This window comes from Bubalus bubalis, chromosome 16 (assembly GCF_019923935.1).
Source record: "Bubalus bubalis isolate 160015118507 breed Murrah chromosome 16, NDDB_SH_1, whole genome shotgun sequence".
NCBI lineage: Eukaryota > Metazoa > Chordata > Mammalia > Artiodactyla > Bovidae > Bubalus > Bubalus bubalis.
The window spans coordinates 61,582,801-61,604,363 of NC_059172.1; the positions used below are offsets into that span (position 1 = coordinate 61,582,801).

General features: G+C 44.3%; 1 protein-coding gene across 5 annotated transcripts in view; it reads right to left on the minus strand.

Moving 5' to 3' along the window:
* Positions 1-19,230, minus strand: part of TTC12 (tetratricopeptide repeat domain 12) — a 47,282-nt gene extending 28,052 nt beyond the window's left edge. The window contains exons 1-8 of one of the 5 annotated variants that reach the window (XM_044929740.1): positions 19,092-19,230; positions 17,426-17,498; positions 12,516-12,679; positions 11,955-11,976; positions 11,228-11,302; positions 10,076-10,197; positions 5,728-5,787; positions 773-844 (exon numbers count right to left, since the gene is read on the minus strand). In XM_044929740.1, the coding sequence (XP_044785675.1) occupies positions 773-844; positions 5,728-5,787; positions 10,076-10,197; positions 11,228-11,302; positions 11,955-11,976; positions 12,516-12,679; positions 17,426-17,483 (573 nt within the window). In that variant the 5' untranslated portion in view covers positions 17,484-17,498; positions 19,092-19,230. Of the gene's footprint in view, positions 1-772; positions 845-5,727; positions 5,788-10,075; positions 10,198-11,227; positions 11,306-11,954; positions 11,977-12,515; positions 12,680-17,425; positions 17,499-19,091 lie in introns of all 5 variants that reach the window. The other 4 variants (XM_044929739.1, XM_044929743.1, XM_044929742.1 and 1 more) reach the window with 4 other exon arrangements.
* Between the last annotated feature and the right edge of the window lie 2,333 nt (positions 19,231-21,563).

Sequence of the window (21,563 nt, forward strand, 5' to 3'; positions counted from 1 at the left end):
TGGAAATAAGTCACATGTTCAACTGACGAATGGATAAATAAAATGTGGTATATCCATATAACGGAATAATGTTCGGCAATAAAAGAAATGAAGTACTATATATATTAATGTATTACAGCATGGATGAAACTTGCAAACATTATGCTTAGGGAAAGAAGCCAGTCATGAGAGACCACAAATTGTATAGTTCTATTTACATGAATAGTGCAGAACAGGCAAATGGATAAAGACAGCAGTAGATTATTAGTTGCCCAGGGGTGAACTGGGGGTGGGGGTGGAGGGAAGGGAACTGACTGCTAGTGGGTGACAAAAATGGTCTAAAGTTGATTGTGCAATTCTGACAAAACACTAAAAACCATTGAGTTGTTTATCTTCCATAGAAGAATTGTTTGACACCTGAATTATATGTCAATAAAGTTGCTATTACAAAATATATCTCAGTGTGTACATATATCTGCATGGCTGCTTTCTGGTGATGAGATCACAAGTGAATTTTGGTTTTTCATCTTTTTGCTATGTCTTTTCTCTCCAGAGATGCTCTTCCTGGGGCTGAAAGAACAGTGGGAGAAGACACTGCAGAAGAGGTTCCTATAGCAGGCGGGGCTGCACCAGATGACACTCAGTATCCTTCTCAACTCCAAGATCTACTGTGGAAAATACTAAAACGTGGATTAACACCTCATCAACTTGGAGGAAAGTGGTTCTCCTCTGAGACACTCTGAAGCACAGCTCCGAGATCAAACATACCTCTTAAGCTTCCTCTTGCACTTACCACACTGTAGTTCTTTAGGGCTAGGTGGGCTTTTCCCATGTGGAAATACGCTTTTGTGCATTTTTCATCACACTGCATAAAAGAGAATCACTGATCAGATGTTTTGGAAGATTTGAAATTATTAGCACCAACTGCCCAGCTAATAGGGTTAGGGCAGCGCTTTGATTCTCAGGACAGCCACCAGAGTTGACAATTAAGACTTTTTCTGTGCATCTGTGACCAAAATAATTGATGCTTCCAAGGAACCTGGATGCACAAGTAAGCCCTCTATCAAATTAATTCATGATACTCGCTAGTTTTCATTTCCATTTAATGAAACTCAACCAGGAAACAAACCAGAAACCCTTAGTTTAGAAGAGCTCTTGACCCTGGTTGAACATTAGGGTCACCTGGGGGTGCTTGTAAAAAAATCCTGAGAGCCCAGCTGAAACCCACAGCAATTAAATTATACTCATGGGGAGGACCGAGGCATCGATAATTTTTTAAACTCTCCAGGCAATATAAATGTGCAACCAAGTTTGAGAATCACTGGTTTATTAGAAGGTAGGAAAATTTACTCTGGGTAAACAGCTGTTACTATTACATCTTAGGAAGCCTGGCAAGTTCCTCCCTTGAAATAAACCACAACATATATACTGGAAACTTGCGTTTGTATCACTTATGATCTGAAAGTGAGCCCCCTTCAAAACGTACGAACTTTACGGCTGAAACAATACTGCTTGCCAAGGGGTCCTGCACTGGTCTGCTCTGAATTACTATAACTACAGAGGGAATGATATAGCACAGAGACATAAACTTAAAGCATCCAGTTAATTCACTGAGCCCCTTTTATGTGCCAGGCCTTGTGCCAGGTCAGATGCTGTCAGGCATGTATATGTACAGAGGGAGTCCAAGCTCAGGAGTCTAGAAAGTCCTGGGTGAAGCCCCGTCTGCCCCTTACAAGAAGCAGCATACTGGCCAGACCCCCCAGCTTTTCTGAGGTTCACTGTCCTCATCTGCAAAGTGGAGATCATAATAGTGTTTCTTCTGGGCTGTTGTGAGGAGAGAATGTGTGCAAAACAGTGCAATACCAGGTAAGAGAGTGTTAGCTGCTGTTGCTGCATTTACAAGAAAAGCAATCCATTTCAGGGCAAAAAGGAAAATTTAAGAAAAGCTAAAGAATAATAGAAGGGGTAACAATAATCATTACATTGGAAGAGCCCTTTATAGATGCATTTTCATGAATATAATTTCCTGATTCCTTGCTAAGTGAATGACGGTAATAATATTAATGCATTATTTTCAGTCCTGACCACATGGTTCATATGAATGATCTTATGTAAGCCTTATAGCAACTCTATGAAGTAGATACAGTTATTACTCCCATTTCACAGATGAGGAAGCCAGGGGTCAGAGAGGTTTAAGGTCACACAGACCCTAAACGGAAGAATTGGGATTAAGATCTAGCCACTGAACTCCAGGACCCAAAGGCTTAGGAATCACACCGAATCTCCTCCAGAGAAGTGCTACAGCAATTCAGGAGGAAATCCACTCTGAGGAGATATACACTAAGTCCCCTACATACGAACCTTCAAGTTGCAAACTTTCAAAGATGCAAATGTGCATCTGGTTCCAGCAAGGAACCAGATCCCGTGCCACCCACGTCAGGCGTGAGTGAAATTGCAGCTCGCCCTCCGTCTCCTGTTTCTGATGATCCTTCATCTCTACCATCTCCCACCTCTCCCTCCTCCAGTCAGTAACGCCTCTTGCCTGTTCACTCCTTGCCAGCCCTGTATGCTAGCTGTTGTACCTTACTACTGTACTTTTCAAGGTACGTACTCTAAGATCAAAAATGTTTTATTTTCTGTTAGTTTGCTTTTTTACGCATTATTTGTGTGAAACCTATTATAGTACAGTACTATATAGCCAATTGTGTTAGTTGGGTACCATGGCTAACGTTATTGGACTTACGAACATATTGGATTTATGAACGCACTCCTGGAACGGAACTTGTTCATATGTAGGGGACTTGCTGTAGTCTAACAAAGACATACTGCATTTCAGAGGATGCCAAGACAATCACATGGAAAACTTTGGGGGTGGGGGCAGCCAAAATGCGGGGATGGGGGCAGCTGAAATGCAGGCGTGACAGCCACTGGCAGGGATGAGCGTTGAACCCACGAGAGGAGACAAGAGCTTTGAAGGAGAAACTGCAGGAAGAAGAAACGCAGGGAGCTGCAGAGTGAACCCTTGCAGAACTCACACAGGATGGAACTAAGAAAGCAGGAAGAGGACCATCTGAAGGGAAAGGAAGCTCACAGAAGCCGTCTGCTCACGGCGCCTTCACTGGCAGGCATCAGGGTTCCAACAGGGGAAAGGGAGCCCCACTGGGCCCTCCTGACGGGGTGTATTGTAGCCACGCCCCCGCAGACACTGCCACCAGGGGCCCGCTCGCGCACTTTCTCACTAATAGGCCCTTTCTCCTTTTGATGAGGTATCAACTCTCACCAGGACTCTCTCAGGCAAACCCCAGATCCCCTTAAAAGGAATTCTGCCTTCAGAGGAAGATGTCTTTTATTGTGAAGGAAGAGTTCTGCCAAGAAATGATTCTGATCCTAATTGAAACCTGCATCACTGCCTTATCTTCCCTGACAAGGAACATGGGCCTTGAAATATCATCACATGGGCTTGTCGCTGCCAATTCACAGGTGTCAAAAATACTAAATTGGCATGAAAGTACTAATACTATTAATAATGGAGTGCCACTGACATTCACTACTGATATTTTAAAATGTGAAACTTTTTCTTTTGATTCACAGCTTCCATGTAGAGCCAAACCATTGTTAGTTTTTAGATCTCCTTATACATTTTTTTTCCCAGCCCTCCAAGTGTTCACCCAATCCTCTGCAACAGGGAGCCTCGCTGGGCTCTTATCAAGGTTGGCTGCTGGGTTTCAGCTGTGCTGGGCCAGCTCTGCTTTGCGCTCACCGGGCTTCAATTAACATTTGGGAACAGGCCAGCGTGTCGTGCTGAATCACCATAAGGCTGTGATTAACTCTTTGGGCCTTTTCAGATAAGAAAAGATACTCATGAGAAGCCCCACGAGATCTTGTTTCTGCCACGTGAGAGCCACGCCCAGGGATGACGGGGTTTCCAGTTTCCGTGGAGAGGTGTTTACAAAGTCAACGGCTCAGGGCACCAGCCTACAGCGAGGCCAACGTGGGCTATGTGATCCTGTGCAGTTTACTTAATTAATCTCTGAGGTTCAACTTCCTTGTTAGAAAGATAAGGATAACTGTGGTGTTGACCAGAACAGAAGGCTATGAGGCTCCAATGAGATAGTTCACAGCCAGCGAGCAGAAATGCAGCTTTTTCTCTTTTTGCTAAAACACCAGAGGAAAATGCCCTTGCCTCTCTCTTCTCTTACAGATGATAGCAGAAAAAAAAAAAGTCATGATCACATAAAGCAACATAACAGGCTAGTAGATCTCTGCTGGAGCCATGAAGAACCTGAAGGCACCAGCTTTGGGCAGTTCTCATCACTTAAAGACTGTCACGATGCCGTGGGACAAAGTGTTCCCCGCACCATATCTTTCAGGGGGTAAAGAAACCAAGCACTCCAGATGTCTGTTTTGGAGAGACTCTCCTGTTTTAGAAACTGTTATTAGTAAGGATGAGTTTCAAATTCATTGCTTACCTTCTCAATAGAAAGTAAGGAAGTACGTGGGGCCAACGTGCTGCTGTGGCAAGGAGCTCTGGGATGGGTTAGGCTGCACAGGGGAAACTAAGCCCAGGATAAACCTGATATATTTTCCTGGCACTTCAACTTTACTTGATTATAAGTTATTTAAAATAATACGGTTATATTAAAACAGATGGATACATTTAATGGTGTGCAGTGCAAAATGTGCAAGGATTTCCAAGATACAGTGAAGTCGCTCAGTTTTGTCCGACTCTTTGCAACCCCATGGACTGTAGCCTGCTAGGCTCCTCCATCCATGGGAGTCTCCAGGCCAGAATACAGGAGTGGGTTGCCATTTCCTTCTCCAGGGGATCTTCCCAACACAGGGATAGAACCCGGGTCTCCAGCACTGCAGACAGACTTTTTACCGTCTGAGCCACCAGGGGCTCCTAGAAATAATTTGCATCTGAGAAGAAATTTCATGATCTCTGCTTTTAGACCCTCCAGGGGCTCATGTTCCTTCTGTTAGCACGTTGGCAAGGAAGGTTGAGAGGCACTGGTTTTGATTATTTAGTTAAAGCCCCCTGTGACAGAGTAACTTGGGGGAATGTGGATTAAGGGTTATTTAAATATTTAGTCATCTGAAATAATGTTCCAAAGAAGTGATCATGACATTTCTCTTATAAAAACCCTTCTAAGATTTCCCCCAACAGTCCTTCCTTCTCTCTACCTTTGATTATCTATTTTGGCAGAAATACCACGCACAGCATTATGCTATCTGCCTGAGGCCTGACTAGCATCCAGGCGGAACAACAGAAAATCTTGCTTCTGATTATTTCTCTACAAAGAGGTGTGCTAGGACACATTTCTGAATGATCAGAGCTGGAGGGGAAAAGGACGAGCTGATGAGGAAGGATGGCCACATGGCAGAAACAAGCCCCCCAGGTTGGCTCTAGAAAGCGCAAGACGCATCTCCACTATCACAAGGAGCAAAGCGTCTGCGAACACAACAGTAAAGGGTGAGCCGTTGTGACAAAAGCCTGGAAAGCCAATGTTCACAACAGTTCCTCAGAGCACTTCCTCTGGGTGAGGAGTCACAGGTGTTATCATAGCCCTCACAACGATTCTTTTCTCTCCCATTTTACAGATGAGGAAACCGAGGCTCTGACTGCAGCGTCTGCACCACTTCCCACTATGATACAACCACAGCTCCCCTCTATTCACTTCAGGACTGAGACACCCGGCCTTGAGCAATTCCCCCTCCATTGTGTGCAAGAGGAAACAACCTTCTTACCTTCAGAGCCCAGTCACAATCCACCAGTGCCTTCCGGTAGTCCCCAAGTTTGATATAAGCCTGTAAAGACACAAATAGCTGCTACTCACACACAGTTCTGCAGCGAGCAGTCTTCAGTCAATGCAGAAAGCGCAGTCGGGCAGGAGAGAGCGGTGCGAAGTATTAATCACTGGTCCCTGCCTGCACCAATCAGGGTCCCGGCAGGAAAGAGATGGCACTCATACTGGGGAGTTTAATAAAGGGACTATATACAGGGTGAGTGCAGGGCAGACGGAGACTAGCAGTGGCCAGGCAGCACCTCTGCTGGACCTGAAGGGGCGGGAGGAGGAGTAATGGACAAAACTGAAGAGGGCTGCTTTGTGAAGAACGATGCTTAAGAGGAGCTGAGGCCTTTAGTAGAGCGGAAGCTGGAGGAGAAAGCCCCAGTTCACTTTCCTCCTTCCTTCTGATCTCAATGGCCAAATGGAAGTTAGAAAGCCTGGGGAGCCAAGAGGCCAGTCCACAGAGGTCAGTCCCCCAGGGCACAGAAGGATCTGGGTGGGGGCGGGGCAAACAGAAAATACCCAGCACACTAAACACCCCTCCAAAGGAAAAGGCAGCTCCTGGAGCCTACCCTGCTGTGAATGTCCCAGAAGGAAACCAAACGAGAAAGGGGATCAAAAAGACAGATAATGACAAGTGTTGGTGAGGATGTAGGAAATCAGAGCACTCATCCACTGCTGGTGGGAACTGCAGTGATTCTGGAAGACAGTCTAACGTTTCCTCAAAAGGTAAAACACAGAGGCGCCATATGATACAGCAATTTCACTCCTGGGGATATAGCCAAAGGGACTATACATATATGTTCATGCAAAAAGTTGCATGCCAATGTTCAGAGCAGCATTACTTATAACAGCCAGAAAGCAGAGATAACTCAAATGTCCACCAACTTATGAATGGGTAAATAAAATGTACTAGATTCACACAAGAAAATATTTGGCAATAAATAGGAAGGGAGTACGGATGCATACTACAACATGGATGCACCCTGAAAACACTGTTGAACAGAAGAAGCCAGACACATAAGGATAAATACCAGATGATGTCATTTACATGAAAAGCCCAGAACAGTCAGGTGCATAGAGGAGTACAGAGACAGAAAGTAGATTAGTGGTGACCTAGGGCTGGTGTGGGGGAGGACAAAAGGATTGAGGAGCTTAAAGGGTATGGGATTCTTTGGGGGACGATGAAAATGTTTTCTAAAATTGATTGTGGTGAGGGTTGCACAATCCTGTGAATAGAAACCACTGAGTTGTACATTTTCAATAGGCGAATTATTGGTTATAGCAAGTGTACCTCAATAAAGCTGTTACCAAAATATGATCAAGAAAAAGTTTTGCTTCTTTCCTCCTGAGTGCAGCAAGGAGGAGGAGTTTATACAGGAAATGAGCTCATACAGGAAATGAGCTCATGTAGGAAATGAGCTGACATATAAGAGTCAAACTATCCCCAGGAGCCCTTGGTTTCAAATGCCTTGCAGCTCTCTTCTGGGATCCCCTACAATTGAGGAAAATCTTGAAAATCAGGCATTAACTCAGAATTCTGTGATTCACTCAAACTGAACTAACATAAGAATTTAGACCATTTACAGTTTCCAAGAACTGTGGCATACAAGCAAATGAAAGTCTGCACCAAGGCTGTTAAACCCTCTGTATTAATTACTGGATATGAAATGTGCTTAATAAATTCTTGTCAAGTTGCACAAAGTAGACTTTAAGTGCTCTTCTTTTGGAAAGTTCCCTAAGAAGCAACAGTGATCACTCTGTTGGAAGAAAGGAAAACCAGGCCCCAGGGTCCCATTTAGTCACCATCAACAGATCCAATACTCCATGGAGGTTTGCCCATGACCTATACCATACCAGGGCACCGTGACATTCTGAACAATAAATCGGGTGTGATATCTACATGGACAAGTCAATTATGAGTTAGTGTTATAATTCACGAGAAATCTAAGCAGTCAACCAAAGTGAGGGGGGAGCAGGCAACAGCAGGTTAATGGAATTTCTGCTGGGCAGCTCTTTGTACCAATAGAAAGGAAGCTGCTAGGCAGTGCTTTCAATAACAGGGATTCGGTACTAATTGAAGATGATGACTCTTTGAGCTCTCTGTTCTATATAAAGCACCATCCTTTCCTCTGGGTTTGGGGTTTCATTTGGAAGTCAGAGGATGTGAGGAAGAAACTAGCGTCCTTCTAGACAACTTCAGTCATGACTTTACGGCATTGTTATTCAGGATGCAGACTCTGTATGGGCTTCAACAATTTCTCTACACAGCCTTTCGCTTTTCCTTCTTTTTCTCTTTTAAAGCTTGGACTCAACACCCTCTAAATTTCCTGTTGGCTTTTGTTTTTCCACATTTTGAAAAGAATGACTTTTCCAAATGGCAATTAAACTCCTGATTTATCTAAATTACACCAGCAATCTATTGATCATAACATTAGCTCCGGGAGAAAAACAAAGCGATGGAAGGGTAGGTTTTCTCCCTAGCAAGCAGCGACACTCAATTCACAGGGTCCTTATTAAGTGTTTTCTAACTCCGCATGCATACAGGGAGGCATTTTAAAAATAGTCAATGGTTCAAATGGTTCCTAACACCAGGCAGCGCATTTTGCATTTATTCATCTCTGAATAAGCTTTCTCTTTGGGAAAAGAGGAAGGAATTGCCTCCCCAAAGCTTTTCATTGCATTTACCTATTTTTATCCACAGTCATTCTTAATGTGGTTCTCCAGAACTAATCAAAATACTGCTTAAACTTGAGTACAGTAAAAATGTAACTAATTTAGAGTAATCAGGGTATAGACCATCTGAGTTAGATGTAAGTCTGCATTATATAACATTCTAAAGGAATTCAATTTTACAGCTTTCAAGTAACTTCAGAGTAACAAGACTGAATAAGCATCCATAGGTAAATGGTTTGGAGACCAAATTTGTGATAAATAAAAAAGAACTATAATTATCATATTAATTGTTTGTATTTATAGCTGTTTGACGTGTCAACAGAAACCTCACTCCCTCAAGTGGACTTTCTGTGCCTCCAGTAAGTGTTATATAACTTAATAAGGATTTATTGAACATCAGTTATAAGCACAGCATTAGGGGGAAAAGTATATGGCAGTTTTTACCCTCAAAAAGTGTATAATCTCGTGAGGGCGATAAAACGGACATGGCAAAAATCAACCTCTGGCCATTTTATTTACCGATTCTCTTCCTTATAACATTTTTTTCTCCACAAATGGGGGTAGGTAAATGACACCTCAACTCGAGACTGATTTATCCAAACTGGTGAACTAACGAGTTTACGTTGTGCTTGGATTTTATTTATCATTAAATCCTTGCCACTGTCCAGACTTTTTGGATGGCTGACGTCCTGTTTCTTGCACTTTTCCTCAACATACCACAGCAGGATATTCTTAATCCTGAGTTACAAAATTGGAGCTGACGAGGATCCTCTCCTTGTCAATGACATGGTGTCAAGTTCATGTCACCCAGGTCCTGCTGACATACTCTGATCATCAGATAATCATGTCCACGAATCTGCCAATTTTTCAGGCCTGAGCAGGAGACAGCTCTCCCATACACAAACGCAAGCACTTTTCAAAGATAAGGTCACAGGTGACATTTCTGTTTCAACTGAAAACTATTCATCTCGTCCCTTAATTAAGGAGTAGATGATAAACATCAAGGTAATGATTTTTATCTGGTGTTCCAGAAATCTGAGCTCATCTGTGATATTAAATGGAAGTATCGGGGGTTTTACAAACTCAAAATTTCTGAGAAATTGGCTCAGGACCATTAGCTCTAGTATACCCAATCACAGAATCTTAATCAAGGAGGAATTCATACAATGAGTAAGAAATTAACAAGAGAGTAACCCTTAGGAGCCTTAAACTGGCATCAAAAAAGAGGATGAACTAAGTCAGTGGTGGCAGAATTCTGAGGTCTCACGGGCTATCTCATTCCACTGGCTTTCTCAGCTATTCACGGGGTCAAGTGCCTGGGGACCATCAGCGAGGAGATGGGTGACTTTTACTATGGAGACAGCTGATTATGTGTAGCTATTCCCAAGTTCTCCTTTAATGAGTCCAAGTTGGTAGCTTGAAACTGGACCATAGTGAAGAGTATTTACACCATGGAAATTGGCAAATGCTCCATACAAATCAGCCTCCACCCCCAGCCCAACCAGAGCCGGCTGCTATGCATTTACCACCACACGGCGGATACCACCTAGTCTCACCCTTCTCTGCTTTCACAAGGTTAGTGGCTGCTGCTCCCTGGGGAAATCCGGTGGACACAGCCTTGCCTCACTGACCTGAGCTCGGTTGGTGTACAGCACCTTCATGTCCTTCAGCTTCTCCAAACCCTCACTGTAGCACAGGATGGCCGTTTCGTAATCACCTCTGACAAATGCTTCATTCCCCTTTTCCTTTAGGGCTGTGAGAATAGAAGTCATACGGGTGAGCTCTCCCCACACACTGGAAAATTCTTTCAAGCTTCACTGCCCTGATTTTCCAACTCTACTTTGAAGGTTAGAACGTCCATCCATCCAAAGGGGGCCTGTCACTTCCTTCTCTCTGCAGATCATTCTGGGTCGATTTCTTTTATATAAATCCTCCCCCAAGTCTTCTACGCAGCTTCTCAGAAAAAGTAAATGTTTCTGTCTCGAGGCTCAGAATATACCAAGCTTGCCACAAAGAGCAAATCTACACATTCAGTGTCTAATAAAGAGATTCAAACGACTAATTTTCTAGCAAATATGGAATCATTCAGATCTGCAGGGCACATAGCACTGAGTGGTATAAAGTAAATGCTGAAAGTATTCTTCTGTCATATGTATCCCCCCCATCCCACGACCACACACACACAACCCCAGTTCTTTCTTTTCCTTTATTTCCTCTCTCCTTTCTCCCAGCTTGGGGCTTCCCTCATAGCTCAGTTGGTAAAGAATCCACCTGCAATGCAGGAGACCTGGGTTCGATCCCTGGGTTGGGGAGATCCCCTGGAGAAGGGAAAGGCCACCCACTTCAGTATTCTGGCCTGGAGAATTCCATGGGCTATATAGTCCATGGGGTTGCAAAGAGTCGGACACGACTGAGCAACTTTCACTCTCACCCAGCTTTGTTCATTTTTCTTTCTCACATCTTCATCTGTGCCTCAGGCTAGAGAGTGGTGCCTCACTCCCACCCCTCCCTACTTTCCAAGCATCCTTTAGCGCTGCTACATTCAGCGATATGCCTTAGAAACAGGTCTGACTGTGGAGGCTATCTCAGGGCTGTGTCTGCCTCTCCGCCTGTTGCAGCAGAAACAGGAAACAGGTTTCTGCCTGGCCAGGTCCCACTGCCTCAGGCACATTCTGAACCCACCCACTGCGAATCCTGATGTCCTCAAACAGCAGCATAAACTCCCCTGCTTTTTCCAGCACAAATCATCCCCGCCATTAAAAAGTGAAAAGACTGACAATTACCATCTGCTAAGACTTTGTTTTCCCTTCTTCTTATGGCACGTTCTTTAGCATCCTTCTCCAGAGATGCCAAGAAGGCTTCTGACAACAGAGTGATTTCAAATATTAAAAAAGAAAAATTCAAATACTATAATCAGTTCTTTAGCTCAAATTCAGAAAAAAGTCACTTTAGAGTTTTAGAGCCACACGTTTCATGCATACACATGTAGGCACATGCACACATGTGGGTGCATGCGTGCACGCACGCACACACACACACACACACACACACAGATTTCGGAGACAACTGAAATGACATTTTCTTAATTTGACATTAAATGGGAATCCGTGTGATGTATTATTATACATGATAACTATGTCGGTGCTTCAAATTTGAATTATGCCTTTTAAAAGAGTTTTTCTTTGAAGACGGACTTTTTTGGTTCCACTTAGCATAATGAGCTGCTGAGCTGAGCAACTGAGAAGCTCTCTGGATCCTTCTGAGTAGCTAAGAGTAAATTGGATGAAACAGAATAACTGAATTCAGTGTACAAAAGACTGGCCAGGAGAACACAGGAAAAATCCTCTGAGCACCATCCTCTCTGACCACTAGGAACAGAATTGGGTGATCAGTAGGTTTTTGTTTATGGTTGGTTGTAAGCCCAGAGGCTATAATTTAAGGGTCTAGAAGCCACAATCAATAAACACTGACTTTAAATGAATAATACACATTGGGAAGAGAGATGCTTACCTGTGTTTATTTCATCTGCATCCTGCAGGGCACAGGTTATCATAAAAACAAAGAAACAAATTTCAAAAACTACTCTCTTATTTATACATATACAAACCAAGAAGGCAGATAAATTTCAAGGGGGGAGTAGAGTCCTTTCCTTTAACCATAATACTAGAAGGCTGCAAATTCAGGGGGCTTGCTTTAAATCAAGAGATCTGATTATGGCATAGTTGTTATGGGGCTAGTCTGCAGAAACCAGGGACTCTAGCTGTGGCTGTATGAATTGGAACTACGAGTTAGTAAGCTGTTACATTAACAGATTAAAAATGGTCCTAATCTCAGTGGGTGGAGAGGCCAAATTTTCATTAAAACTAACCAAAAGGATTGTTTAAGGATGACTCAGAAAGACCAAGAAAAATATATCAGAGTTTATACTTCCTTGTGAAAAATGTAGTGATTCTAAAGAAGAAGTCTATTTCAGCCTCACCAGGCAGTTGAGATTAAACCACTCCTCCCTCTGTTTCATGCAGGCTTCCTTGCTGTGTCTACATAGATAACTCCACAATAAGGAAAGGGCACCTTCATGGGAGCTTGTGGGGGACTGATCATCGTCTTGTTCACGGTGGTCCTGCACTTGTCCTCCTCTTGGTCCCCCTCTGTAAACTGTAGTCTCTTTTCTGTCTCAAGGACCGCTTTCTCTCGTACGACTGGATCATCAGAATTCATCTCCTGAATTAAACTGGCTAGAGGAGAAATCAGGTGAATCATTCACATAAGGTCTTCAAAAAGAAAAGACCCTATTCAATATCAATGATGGTGCAGTAAATTTCATGGGGAAGGACTTTTATTTTTTCCAGCTTTTTTGAGATACAATTGACCCATGACAATGTGTAAGTGAGGTGTACCACATGGTCATCTGACACAGGTATACAGTGAGGAATGATTCCCGCACCAAGATGAGTTAACATATTCATATTTCAATTTGTTTTTGTGAGTGGTGAGAACATTTAAGATCCCCTTTCAGCAACTTTAAAGTGTACAGTATTGTTAACTATAATCACAATGCTGTTTATTAGACTCCCAAAATGTATTCACCTACTACAGAGTTTGTGTAAATGCATGTATTTAAACATCTTAACATCTTGCATGTGTTTAAACATCTTGCATTCTTTTGCAACTTAGCTTTTTTCTCTTAGTATGCTTTAGAGATATGCTCTTGATACAAATAGTTCCAGTTGATTCATTTTACTTATTTTACATAGGTGATTCATTCTCTTATTGATGGACCTCCAGGTGTTTTTAATTTTTTTTCTATACCAAATAGATGCTGAGTTGAATACATGTATATATTTCCCTATGCACATACGTGACATATTCTTTAGGCTATATCAGTTTTTATTCCTACAAGCTGTGCACGAGAGTTCCTGTGCCTCCACATCCTTGTTCACACTTGTTGTTATACTTCCGTGTTGCTTCCACTGTAACGCGTTTATCTCCTTAATGTTGTCATTTGCCTTTTCTTGAATGTGACTGGGATACAGCATCTTTTTATTGGTTTGTAGGCCATCTGGATTTATTTTTCTGTGAATTGCCTGCTCCTATTTTCTATTGGGTTGTTTGTCTTTTTCTTATTATGATTGTTTTATATATTCTGGACTGTTATACATATCTGTGAACATTTTCTACTTGGGTATGGTGTGTTTTTGTTTTTATGGAATCTTCCATTGAAGAGATTTTCTATGTGTTAAATGTATCAATATTTCCCCTTATGACTTATGCCTTTGTGTATATTAAGTTTACAAACACACTCTTGTGTGTCTTCTAAAAGTTTCAACATTTTGTTTTTCTCATTAAGGTATTTAATCCACCTGGAGCCAACTTGCTCTTTTTTTTTGACTGTGCGGATATGCAGGGCTCTTAGTTCCTCAACCAGGGATCAAACCTGTGCCCGCTGCAGTGGGAGCATGGAGTCTTTAACCACTGGACCACCAGCGAAGTCCCCTGGAGCTGACTTTGTGTAGGGCAGGAGCACCATTTGTTGACGAGTCCCTGCTTTCTCACCGATACACTGTGTCATCCCTGTTTCATGTCGCATGTGTGAACCTGCTCTAGGGCTCTTCATTCGGCTCTACCGGATGACCTGTCTTTTTCAGCACCAAAACTGCCATGCATAATTACTACAGCTTTATAAAAAAACTTGAGCACCTAGTAGGGGGATCCCACCTTCTTATTTTTCTGCAAAATTTTCTGCATTATTCGTGGCCCTTTACTCTTTCATGTGAACTCTGGAATCAGCTTGTTGAATCCTACACGAAACACGCTGGGGATTTTGATCTATCCCAGGTGGACTAGCTGTAGCGCTGTCAGTCGCTCAGTCGTGCCCAACTCTGTGGCTCCATGGGCTGCAGCCCGCCAGGCTCCTGTCCACGGGGTTCTCCAGGCAAGAATGCTGGGGTGGGTAGCCATTCCCTTCACCAGGGGATCTTCCCAACCCGGGGATCTTCCCAACCCAGGGATCAAATCCGGGTCTCCTGCACTGTAGGCACATTCTTTACCACCTGAGCCACCACTGAAGCCCCCCTACCTCCTAGAGTAGAGAATATTTTATTTACAATACCAAAATAAATCCATCAAAATGTATGCAAGACCTTTATGGAGAAAATTATAAAATTCAATCAAAAGAGCTCCCAGTGGTCAAAATGGAAACAATTTGAGCAAGAAAACAGACATGATAGTTTTGTATTAAATATCCATGAGTCTATATGGAGATTTACCTTCAGTTCAGTTCAGTTCAGTCGCTCAGTCGTGTTCGACTCTTTGCGACCCCATGAATTGCAGCACGCCAGGACTCCCTGTCTATCACCATCTCCCGGAGTTCACTGAGACTCATGTCCATCGAGTCAGTGATGCCATCCAGCCATCTCATCCTCTGTCGTCCCCTTCCCCTCCTGCCCCCAATCCCTCCCAGCATCAGAGTCTTTTCCAATGAGTCAACTCTTCCCATGAGGTGGCCAAAGTACTGGAGTTTCAGCTTTAAGTACTGGAGTTTCAGCTTTAGCATCCAGGGTCTAGCAACACTCAATACATAATAAACACCCAAGAAATGAATGTATAGAATCTATACACATGTGGCTATATACATTTAAGTTACGTATAAATGAAATAAGGCATCCCAGGTGGCACAGTGGTCAAAAATCTGACTGGCCATGTAGGAGAGGCAAGAGATGAAGGTTTGACCCCTGGGGCTTCCCTGGTGGCTCAGAGGCAGAGAATACGCCTGCCCAACAGGAGACATGGGTTCAATCCCTGGGTTAGGAAAATCCCCTGGAGAAGGAAATGGCAACCCACTCCAGTACTCCTGCCTGGAGAATCCCATGGACAGAGGAACTTGGTGGGCTACTCTGGAGGGTCCATGGAGTCGCAAAAGAGTTGGATATGACAGCGACTAAACAACAACTACAAACAAATGAAACATTAGGGGAACTCACTTCATTAGTAGTACTAGTCACATTTCAAACCCTCGATGGCCACCTGCGGCCATTGGTTACATCGTGCACACTGCAGATTATAGAACATATCTGTCATCACAGAAAGTTCTACATACAGTATTGACATCAATGGTATGGGAATGAACTTGGGGTATGAATGAGTGTTAGCCAGATAAAGAAAGAGGAAGAGGCAGAGGGAAGAAAGCCAACAGGCAGAGCAGGAGCTTCAGGGGGGTGTGTGGGGAACAGAAGTAGCTTGTTGCTCAAGTGTGAGGTAAGGAGAGGCGAGAGGCAAGGGTAGGGTCACGGGAGGACTTAGGTCCTGATGAGAGCTTGAAATTTATTGTGACTGCGGGAAGAATCCAAGCAGAGAAGTGTCTGGGTCAGATTTGCATTTTAGATACATTACTCGGTGGGGAGTGTGAGCCTAGAGGCAGGAAACCCAATCAGGGGGTTGTTGAAATAGTCTGGATTAGAGAAGCAGACCAAAGGGAAATTGGGAGAGGACAGAGCTGAAGAAAGAAAGCAAATCCGAGGGCTGATTAAATTCAGGGCTGAGAGAGGAGGGGTAGGCCAGTATGACTTGTAAATTTAGGGGATGATAGTGCCACCAAGTGAGACGAGAATGAAGGGGAGCGTAGGAGAAGCAAGTTTTATTAGGGGTGGGCGGACAGAGAGGAAAGAGACAATCAACTGAACTCTGGACACAGAAGTTCCTGGTGTTTGAGGGACACATGGATGTGGCAGTTGGCATAGAGGCTGAAGATCAAAAACGCAGCTGGTGGCAAATGGGATGTGGGGTCATCAACAAGGGTGGGAGCTAAAACCACATGCTTGGGCTAAACCACGGGCAGAGAAAGCGGTGAGCAGTGGGCCAGGCCAGAACAACATGTGGGGGACGGGCAGAGGAGAGGCCCGTGACAAACGCAGAGAACACACCAAGGATGAATCATCTATGAAGCTGCCTGGACTATTTTTAAAACGATTTTATTCTTTGGACCCACACAGCCTGTGAGAAGCGACAACTTCAATATATTTCTATTAGATAAGTTTTGCCTTATTGTCGGTTTTCTTGTTTCTACTCTCTAAAAGTCCATGGGGTCGCAAAGAGTCGGACATGACTGAGCGACTGAACTGACTGACCCTCAAACAAGCTCCCTGAAGTCTGAACAGGGACTGGGTACTTCGGAATCTCCTGTATGATGGTCTGTGTGATCAGCGTGTCCTCTGAGAGCTTGTCTGAGCTTCGGAAGGGTCTTCCTGCCTAGAGGAATAGACAGGGGTGTGGCAACCAGGCGCCGTCCATGTAATGTGATGGACACTGAGGGAAGCCATTTGACTTTGCCTCTGCAGCTCAGGGGGCCCAGGGGGCACCAGTGGTAAAGAACCTGTCTATGAACGCAGCAGACATAAGAGATGCGAGTTTGATCCCTGGGTTGGGAAGATCCCCTGCAGGAGGGCATGGCAACCCACTCCAGTATTCTTGCCTGGAGAATCCCATGGACAGAGGAGTCTGGTGGGCTACACTCCACAGGGTCACCGAGTCGGACAGGACTGAAGTGACTTAATACAAACGCACATGCTGCAGCTCAAAATCAGAAATGGCTCTCCCCCCAGACAAGACGGATTCCAGATGAATGAGGCTCCTGAGTGACCTCAAACGGAAGAGCTAGGCTCATTGGTGATGGGGAAATGGAAGCTCCTTTTGACCTGCTTCTACACAGAAGGGGAGAGAATACGGAGAAGAGTGGTTGAATTCCAATCAGAATAGTAACAGCTTCAATGATACCAATTAACAGCCAGAAAATTTTAGCCCCAGTCTTCAGTATTACTTGCTTCTCAATACCCTCTTCTGTTTAATCTCAGTGACATTTTTTTTTTTCCTTAAGAGTCATAAACCTGTCAGGCAACCCAGGAACTAACTCAGAGTAATCATCTCTCTTTAGGCACTCCACTTTCCTAGAGAAAAATTTAATTTGTATAGGATTTACTGGTACTTACTGATTTCATCCACATTTTTAAGAAATTTCTGCAAGTCTTCCTCTTGATAGTCAGCCATTGTGAACCAGAATCCCTGAGGGAGGCAGCATAGACGATGAAAATTAATAATAATAAAACACTAAACAGAATTCGTCAGGCTTATTAGCCTGCTAAAACCAAGAGCCAAGTGATTATTTTAAAGACAGATTTGTGTTTACAAAAGTCATGAATAACAAGCCGGGTGATCTATTTCATTCTGATTCCTGTTAAGGCCAAGGAACACTCATTACATGTAGTGATATTGCCAGAAAGCTGCCAGCCTCCTCCAATGGGGAAACTGCTCTGCAAAATGTCCCTACAAAGCCCACACTGACTGCTGATAAGGGACCTGGTGTGCAAGAGACCAAGGGGAGCAGCTGACAAGCCACCAGGGATAGAGGACACAAACCCTTGACTTTGATCTTGACGGGCTGGCCCAGCCAGAAGTTTGGACCTGACCTTGTGACGGGTAACCAAAAACAGGTAATCTGCATCTACATGTTTAAATTTATTTAAAATATAAGCCTCGGGCTTGTTTCTGAGAAGTGAAGAGAAGCTACAAATTGACTGAGGGACTGGAACCGGAGAGTCCAGCCTTATCTTCTTCTCTCCAGGTACTTTAGCTGGATCACCTCTCAGCTGTTTTTGAGTGAAAAGGCCTCATGCTGTAGCCAGTGGTTCCCAAAGGTCCACCCACAGATCATAAAAATCAAGCAAAAACTGATTTGGTACACAGATTCCTCAGCCTTAGCCCAGAGCCCCTCAGTAAGCTTGAAAGAGTACCCAGAAGTGTACAGTTCTAAGCACTCTGCAAGTAATTCTGATTACAGTTAGGTTTAATAGTCTTCCAACAGTCTTTAGTAGCCTTCGAAGCCACATTTAATTGGAAATTCCAAATCTTCCAGGAACAAGCTGTGAATTATTTGATCTCTTTGAGATTCCACCAGTTATATAAGCTGTGCTACCTTAGCTAAAGTCACAACCTCTCTGAGCCTTACAAGCCTCATTGGTTCTAGCAAACAGGGCTATTTGCAGACTAATTAAAAGTGCCAGGCACTCTCGATGATGACTGGTTATTGTGAGGCATCGTTATCTGTAAATCAGGGCAGGGGACTTGTGGCTTAACTAAATGATCCATAGGCTTCTTTCCAGCTCAACAATTTAGGCTCTGGTGGAACTGAGGCCTAGCCAAGTGAGTTAACGTGCTCGAGGTTAGTAGGGGCAGAAGGCCGGGGAACTACCCTGGGGCATGCACCAAGCCCTCGGCTCCCAGGGCGGGATCTGAGGGCGCTCCCTGCCTAGCCAGCAAACCCACGACGGGACGAGAAGGACAGGGCGGGGGGAGGCCCAAGAAGTTCTGCAGTGCGCGCTTCACCGGCTAGAAGCCTGCAGGTCGCCTGGAGCCTCAATGTGTGCTGAGGCCCAGACACGCCCCGCCCACCCGGCGCAGGAGGGCGGGGACGCGACATCGTTGCTTAGCAACTGCTCCACAGCGTCCACCCGCCCAGTGCCCGCCATAGGAGTCCTAGCCCACAGCTGATCCCGTCCCATCCGCTGGAGCCCAAACTAGTGTCCTCTGCTCAGTTCTGACGGAGAGATCAGGACTAGACCTGAACGTGCGCAGGCTGGGCCACCCCGCTGCAGTTACCTGACCGCGCCACCGTCCGGACAGGAAATGGCGGCTGTGGGCTGACGGTGGCCGACTCGAACCCAGAAGGAGCGGGGCCGAAGGTGGGCGTGGCTCTATCTCCGAAGCCCCGCCCCACCCCGCCCCCGCGCTCTAGTTCGGGAGCGCGCAGCCAAGTTCAGGGCCAGCTCGGGCTAGGGATCTCTGATCAGCACGAAGGAAATGTGGACGGGGCGGGCAGAAAAGCCCAAGTGACCTGCGCTGATCCCTAAATGAGAGCCAGGTTTTCACCTCTTTCTCCTCTAGGATTGGGGCAGGGGCGGTGGTGTCACTTCCATTAGTTTAATAATCCTTGGCCCCAAACGGGCAAGGTCAACAACGGTACTTGGGAGAGTCAGGCTTGCTTATTGGTATAGATGAGATCTTCGGAGAAGACAGTTATGTGACGACTCTGATCTTAAGTTTTCTCATGTGTCACATAGAGAAATGGCACTTTCTCATGAATTTTGGTTAAAGTGCCAGGCGCCTAGTCCAAAGGGATAAGTTGGTTATTATCCAGGGAGTCGTAGGATTTAGAGCATGAGACAATGGACTCATTCACATTTTAAGAGAGAGAGGAAAAAGAGACTGATTTACTCTAAGGAACTGGCTCACATTATCATGGACGCTGTAAAGTGCACCATCTGCAGTTCGCTTCAGTCACTCAGTTGTGTCCAACTCTTTGTGACCCCATGGACTGCAGCATACCAGACCTCCCTGTCCATCACCAACTCCCCGAGCATGCTCAAACTCCTGTCCATTGAGTCGGTGATGCCATCCAACCATCTCATCCTCTGTCATCCCCTTCTCCTCCTGCCTTCAATCTTTCCCAGCATCAGGGTCTTTTCCAATGAGTCAGTTCTTCACATTTAAGGCCAAAGTATTGAAGCTTCAGCTTCAGCATCAGTCCTTCCAATGAATATTCAGGACTGATTTTCTTTAAGATTGACTAGTTTGATCTCCTTGCAGTTCAAGGGACTCTTAAGAGTCTTCTCCAACACCACAGTTCAAAAACATCAATTCTTCAGTGCTCAGCTTTATTTATAGTCCAATTCTCATGTCCATACATGACTACTGGAAAAACCAGAGCTTTAACTACACGAACCTTTGTTGGCAAAGTAATGTCTCTGCTCTTTAATATGCTATCTAGGTTGGTCATAGCTTTTCTTCCAGGGAACAAGAGTCTTTTAATTTCATGGCTGCAGTTACATCTGCAGTGATTTTGGAGCCCCCCAAAATAAAGTCTCTCACTGTTTCCATTGTCTCCCCATCTATTTGCCATGAACTGATGGGACCAGATGCCATGATCTTGGTTTTCTGAATGTTGAGCTTTAGGCCAACTTTTTCACTCTCCTCTTTCACTTTCATCAAAAGGCTCTTTAGTTCTTCTTCACTTTCTGCCATAAGGGTGGTGTCATCTGCATATCTGAGGTTATTGATATTTCTCCTGGCAATCTTGATTCCAGCTCAGCTTCATCCAGAGTTCATGATGTACTCTGCATATAAGTTAAATAAGCAGGGTGACAATATACAGTCTTGATGTATTCCTTCCCAATTTGGGACCAGTCTGTTGTTCCATGTCTGGTTCTAACTGCTGCCTCTTGACCCACATACAGATTTCTCAGGAGGCAGGTAAGGTGGTCTGGTATTCCCATCTGTTTTTCCACAGTTTGTTGTGATCCACACAGTCAAAGGTGTTGGTGTGGTCTATAAAGCAGAAGTAGATGTTTTTCTGGAACTCTCTTGCTTTTTCAATGATCCAACAGATGTTGGAAATTTGATCTCTGGTTCCTCTGCCTTTTCTAAATCCAGCTTGAACATCTGGAAGTTTACGGTTCACATACTGTTGAAGCCTGGCTTGGAGAATTTTGAGCATTACTTTGCTAGTGTGTGATATGAATGCAATTGTGCGGTAGTTTGAACATTCTTTGGCATTGCCTTTCTTTGGGATTGAAATGAAAACTGATCTTTTCCAGTCCTGTGTCCACTGCTGAGTTTTCCAAATTTGCTGGCATATTGAGTGCAGCACTTTCACAGCATCATCTTTGAGGATTTGAAATAGCTCAACTGGAATTCCATCACCTCCTCTAGCTTTGTTCGTAGTGATGCTTTCTAAGGCCCACTTGACTTCACATTCCAGGATGTCTGGCTCTAGGTGAGTGATCACACCATGTGTTATCTCCCAGTGTTCCTCTGGGAGGAACATAACCCTCCCATAACCTCCCATAACCATGGGAGACCATGGTTATCTGGGTCATGAAGATCTTTTTTGTATAGTTCTTCTGTGTATTCTTGCCACCTCTTCTTAATATCTTCTGCTTGTGTTAGGTCCATCCCATTTCTGTCCTTTGTTGTGCCCATCTTTGCATGAAATGTTCTGTATCTCTAATTTCCCTGAAGAGATCTCTAGTCTTTCCCATTCTATTGTTTTCCTCTATTTTTTACATTGGTGAC